A 6,230-nucleotide genomic window follows, 5' to 3' on the forward strand; every position below is an offset into this window, starting at 1 on the left:
TAGAGACTCTGGGGCTTCTTTACTATTGGTGCATATTCACTCTGTCTTCATTCCCATGCCTGGCTTTTCACCAAGGCATTTATTGGACTTGGTTTCTGTGTCTATGCGCACTTTACATCTGCATACCAAGATTCTTACATATGTTGTTTTGCAGTGGCAGATTCCTATAGATGTTTAATTATTTTGTAATGTCGGTCTATGTTTCTAATAGGTGTAAACTGTGTATATCAACTATGAATATTCGAGACCTGTTTTCCTATATCTGCAGTTGTTCACCATGGCAGTTCTAGGCATTCCTTCCCATAGATGCATTTCACCTTGTTTGAGTCTCAGGTTTGCTCTCACGTAATATAACTTTCAGGCAACGCCTCTGTGAAGAGCACTTTCTTCAAGTTATGAAATGCTTTAAATCTCAACATCGCTCTTGTTTCGGCAGTGATTCCAACAACTTGAAACTCACCAACGTTCGCCTTCCACGAGACAACATGTCCCTGCCGTCCAACCTCCAACTGAATAACCTAAGCCAGGGAACTAAAGGTAACCACAGGCCACAGGGCAGCGGGGGCATCAGAAGAGAGGATGTAAGGGGAGAGTGGGATGGGGCATGAACCGTAGCATCGCCGTCTCACTGATGTCATCAGTCCTGGGATTTTCTTTGACAACCTAATGCACTCCGGTAGTCTTAGTCTCTCTTTGCCTCCATTTCACCAATTGAACTATGGCACTTGATGGCTGTGACTTGTAAAAGGAAATCCCCGGACTGGAAATATGGTGTCTTGGCAACATGGAGTGAGGTGGTGACCCTAATGGAGAACGGTGTTGTAGCAACATATGACAGGGACCCCCAGCTACATTTGTTGAGTTCTTCAAAAATGTGCCAAGAAAAGATACTTGAGGCCTCTTGATCAAGCAGTGACTGCTGAATGGTCTATATTGCACATCAGGGTCCTATTATACATAGGGCGCACTTTCTCTGTTTGCGCCATCCGGGAACAAACAGAAATTGCACCCTAATACATATAATACACTGCCCCGGGCAGCCGCGAACTCACCCTACCCTGGAGGCAGCACATGCAAGTGAAAAACCGAGCGACTGCTTTAAAGCCGCTCCGTGTTCCACTCTGCTGGCAGCAGCCTGCCTACACTTTTAAGGGGGGTTAGAGATCCCCTTGCAGGAAGGTGCAGTGAGTGACTGCACCTGACTGGAAGAGGATGTCTGGGGGGGCATAGGACCCCCTTCCCCCTCCAGAGGGCTCCCATCAGGGAGAGCACTGACAGTGTGCCACATTTTGGGTGTCACGCTGTCAGTGCGCCTCCTGACAGCTTCTTTGCCTTTGCGTCCACGTCCACAATACGGCAGGGGCGCAGAGGCAAAGGGATTCCCTCCTTTGCATGGGGCACACACCATGCAAGTGAGGGAAGGCCCTCTGGTGAAAGTGCCGGAGCTATATTTGCGCCTGCGCTATCTATATTACAGAAAGGGCCGCACAAGTGTCTGCGGCCCTTCCTCGAATACCAAAGTGCCCTGGGGGCTAGCAAAGCGGACGCAAACGCCCTTGGCGTCCCAGGGGCCCTTCTATATTATGGCCACAGGGGGGTATTAAAGAATATGGGGCACTCTCCTTGTTGGCACCAGCCGCACCGTTCAAAAGGTGTGCCTGGCACAAACAAGGAGAGTGTGCCATATTATACTGGATGCACTGCCCCCCAGGGCAGCCGCGAACTCGGGCAGCCCTTGGGGCAGCGCACTTAAGAGAAATGCAGAGCAGCTGTTTAAAAGCTGCACTGTGTTTCTCTGTGTAGGCGGCAACCCAGGGGCCAAGGGGAATTAGAGATCCCCTTTCAGGGGGGTACAGTAAGTGATTGCACCCGCCTGCAAGGGGATGTCTGAGGAGTCCATGGGATCCCTGTTTTTCCTCCCCGGAGGGCTGCCTTTAGAAGGCGCACTGTACATGCGAAACCTGTTTGCACTTTCAGTGTGTCTTCTGAAGGCATGTTTGCCTTTTGTGCCCAAGTGGATAATAAGGCCCAAGCGCAGTAGCAAAGTGATTCCCTCATTTGCATGGAGCCACGCCCCCCATGCAAATGAGGGAACTCTCTCTAATGATAGCACTGGCGCTATATGTGCATCAGGGCTACCTGTATTACAGAAGGGGGCAGCACAAGTGTTTGCAGCCACTGCTTTAATACTAAAGTGCCCAGGGGATGCAAAAGGCGAGCGTAAATGCCCATAGCGCTCTGAGGGTACTTCTATAATATGGCTTCTGGTAGAGAGACTTTGGATGGAAGAATTATTAGAAGGCTGTGGAATGGAGACATGTTGCAGGGAGCACGTATCAGTAATTGGGAGGGTGGGTGGGTGGGTGTGCGGGCAGTAGAATTTCTCTATGGTGTTGGTTGATGGCAAGCAGTGGTTGATCAGGAGCTGAGAAAAAGGGGTCAATGATGTCAAGTAGAACTTCTGTTGTGACAGACTGTGGAAAAGTTGGAAGGAAAAGGTGTTCTCTAGTCAGTGTGGCATAAGTGGAGATGTCAGAGGGAAAAGGTATTGGTGGGCGGTGTTGTGTGTATGGAGGAAAGTTGAGCATTAAAAGAGCTCTGCCACTTAGGGAGTAGAGATGTCAGATGGATCAGCTGTCAGTGGAGAGTTGTTCAGTGCTCTTACAGAGATTTTGATGCTTGCTTTGCAGGGAAGCCTGGGGATGCCCTGATTGAAATGAATCTCAATGAGGAGGAGGAAATTTCGGAGCAGGATAGTTCAGAGGTCTATGATTACGCCCCTCGAGGTACGGAGCCTAGTGCAGCTCTACTTTCTTCCTTTCTTTGGCTCCGCAGAGCTCCATTTTTACCCCATTATGTGTCTTTCCCCCCAGGTTTCGGTCGCTTTCCCACGGTGGGCTACATCTACAAGGTGTCCAGCATGAGCAGCGATGAGATCTGGCTGTAGCGTCTCTTCCGCCGTTCATGGATCTGCACGCCATTGTTTCTCCTCCATCCTTACATCTTCCAGAGCTACGCTCCTCAACTACATGCCTGCTACTATCAGCTGTGCACAGCTGCACAGTCCACCAGATATGTTCCCTGAGCAGTCTGTATTTCCTGGCTCTACCCAGCTGTTGACCACGTTTGAGCCTCCAGACTTCAGCATTTCCCTTGAGAAGCATCAGACACCCATCTCAGCGTGATCTCCAGCAGCTGGTCATGCAATAGCCTGCAGATGTCAGCACATTCTGAGCAAGACCTCAGGTGTTATAGGATTCTGCAACAACTGAACAGACTTAAGCTTGTTCCCTGTGAGGTCTCCGATTCCCATCACAGGTTATTCCACACTAGGTAATAACCCCTTGACTTCCAGATGTCTCCATTTTGCCCATGTCACAAAAATCCTCTACAGCTACGATATCTGACCTCCTGAGTTCACCAAGTCCCCTGTGCATTCCCTGATGTCCATCCTAAGGTATTTCCTGTAAGCTGACTGTGTCATGACTCTAGGTCTAACCATATTCATTCTGAAGTCTCATATTGCTATATCTTTCTGTCGTCTCCCACCATTTTACCACTACTGCATCAATAGACTGCAAGACAGTATTGAGGCTTCATACATAAGTTCCAAGACTCATCTAGCATCTGACGATGCCTGATTATCCTGACTGCTCCCTGTTCCCGTCAAGGTCCTCAGATACTGTTACTCAATTTGTTGTTTTCTGCTCCTAGGTAGTTGGTTACGCCTCACAACATTGTGACTGTCACAGAAATGCAAGTGAAGAGCAGCGCTGGGAACATTCAGACTCAAGCCTGGGTCTTTGTTGGAGGATGTGTTTTGTTTTAGAGGTTGGTGGTGGGCAGTCTTCAAATGATGTGGGGCAGTAATGATGGTTACTGGGCGCCTCATTGTATTCCTGTCTGCAAATAACTCCATGCCCTTTGTCTCACTGTGTTGGTATAAATGTTGCTGTCTTCCTGTCCACATGTCCTCTTCTCTGTTACATTGTATGTGTCAGTGTATCTCTGTCCAAGTGTGTGCGTCTCAGTGTATCCCGTTCCAAGTGTGCCCTTTGGTGACTACCTTTCCCAGCGCTTATGTTGGTCTGTTCTTGTTTAGTGTGTTTGCTGATATCTCCCTGCCCACATGTGTGAGCGAGTCAGTGTCTCCCTGTCCCTGTGTGTCACTCTTGCACTCCAACAGCCAGTACCTTCTTGTGTAGCATCTCGGGCCATTTACAGCACAGCGCGGGTGTGCATACGCAGGGACACACACATGACAGCGACAAGAACAACACGGAGACCTGTGCTGTGTTGGAGATTCGCCTGCTGCAACCACTGCTGTGCGTGCGCTGCGCATGTGAGGAGAGCGTGCGATGCTGCAGCCAGCGCTATGCCATGTTGAGTGTGGATGGAACGCTTCTAGCGCTAGTGACAATGATGTAAAGGTACTGTATGGGGCCTGGTTGCTATTCTGCTGTCAGCAATGTACCTTTCTTATAAGTGCAAGGAAAGCTGCAAGTGATGTTGTCACTGCTGTACCTGTGCCGTTTGTACTGTGTCCAGAATGTGTGAGGAAGGAAGGCGTATTGCAAGTGGACCTGCTATACCTGTTCTTTGTGTGTGGGGTTGTACCACTACGGTCCATACTCTGTATGTGTTCATGCGTGACTGTAGTGAGTTTACATGTGTGTTGCCTGTGCTGTAGTGGAAGGGTGGGGGCGGATGTGTGTGTAATAGATGGTTCCATTGTTGCCTGTGCTCCAGCTACAGATGAGGTGTTTGTGTAACAGACTTCTCCTGTCCAATATAGTGGCTCGGTGTGTCAGTATGTGCGCAGTCTTCTTTCACCCTGTTCACCTGTCATCTGCATGCCCTCCTCGGTGTGTCTGTGCTGCAGGCAAACGCTGGGTTACGTGTGAGACAACAACAAACTCTGAGCTGGGAACAGTGGCGGACGCTCGATTAGAGCAGAGGGGCGTCACCCCTCTGCTGCCAGCACTGCAAACGTGAAAAATACAATGGTAATAAATTGAATTGATTTCCATTTTATTTTTCCCTTTCCCTAGCCGAGCCTGTTTGGGGGCGGGGTCACTGGTGCTGACTGGCAGCAGGGGAGTGGTGCTCCCTCCACCAGTTTGGAGGGTGCCTGTCACTTTGGCCGGCCGTCTTCCGACAGCCAGCCTAACATACGCACTTTAAACCTCTCCACCCGGCTGTTTTGGACAGGTTGTAACATGGTTATGATATAAACAGCCTTGCCTCCTGAATTGCTTGTGCCTTTGAACCCCTGGAGTTGTTGGGTGTGTGGGGTGGAAGGCATGACTAAATTTGGGCCTAAAACACTGAAAAGCCTTCTAAATTTCTTTCCAGTTCTTAATTATTCAGTTTTCTAAGACTCGTGAAATGTATTTTAGCAATTTATAATTTCTGAGCATCTATAACACGTCATGTGTTGATTGATGTTGCAAACCCCAAAAATTATTAAAATGTTGGTTTCATGGAATGTACCTGGACAAAATGAACTATGCACTTTGCAACCTGTCACCTCTGCAATGGTGACAGACAGTCAGATTGACCCAGTGGGGCAGGGAGGGATCGCCATGCATGAGGAAGTCCCCCAGGCCGTGGGCCATAAGAGGTGCCACTCACCTGGCCTCCTGGGTAATAGCCAGCACGAAGGGCAGGAAGCTTGCCTCTCAAAATGTCTTCCATTTTTGGGTGGGGAGTGAGAGGGTGGTCTGGGTGGGCACAATGAGAGGGGGCTATTCTGTCTATGGTATGATAAATAAAAACAATAAAATCAAGCGTATGTTGTCCATTTTGTTCACCCTTGGGTCTCTTCAGCAATTCTTGCTCACAAGGGATTCCACTGTTTGCCCCTTCAGCAAGATAGCATAGTCAATCATTGCCTTGCGATTTTTGAAGCCAAAAATGCCTTTATTTTGTCCCCTGCCTAAATATCTCCCACTTTGCTTTTCTAAAATGTTGGCATGTATCCTTTCCTTCTCTCGCCTCCTTAGTTCCCTGCTGCCCAGAGGCCTTACTGACACCCACGCTTCCCAGCAGTGCGGGGAGGAGGGGGCCCCGTCTGCTTACACATGAAGGGGTGCCCAAAGCTTGTCAGCCCAGTAAGTGTCTGTGCCTGTCTAAGGGAGGTGCAGTATGCGGCAGGCCCTGAGCAGACACCGCGCTGACTCAGGACTGAAGAGAAGCAAAATAACGTATTTGTTTCTCTTTCAGTTACA

At 49.3% G+C, this 6,230-nt stretch overlaps 1 protein-coding gene across 1 annotated transcript in view; it reads left to right on the top strand.

Annotated features, from left to right (window-relative positions):
* TMEM25 (transmembrane protein 25) overlaps window positions 1-5,768 on the top strand; it is a 72,724-nt gene extending 66,956 nt beyond the window's left edge. Inside the window, exons 7-9 of the mRNA XM_069224747.1 lie at window positions 437-537; window positions 2,691-2,786; window positions 2,874-5,768. Coding sequence (XP_069080848.1) covers window positions 437-537; window positions 2,691-2,786; window positions 2,874-2,947 — 271 coding nt within the window. The 3' untranslated portion in view covers window positions 2,948-5,768. The remainder of the gene's footprint in view (window positions 1-436; window positions 538-2,690; window positions 2,787-2,873) is intronic.
* Window positions 5,769-6,230: the final 462 nt, after the last annotated feature.

Source organism: Pleurodeles waltl, chromosome 3_1 (assembly GCF_031143425.1).
Source record: "Pleurodeles waltl isolate 20211129_DDA chromosome 3_1, aPleWal1.hap1.20221129, whole genome shotgun sequence".
NCBI lineage: Eukaryota > Metazoa > Chordata > Amphibia > Caudata > Salamandridae > Pleurodeles > Pleurodeles waltl.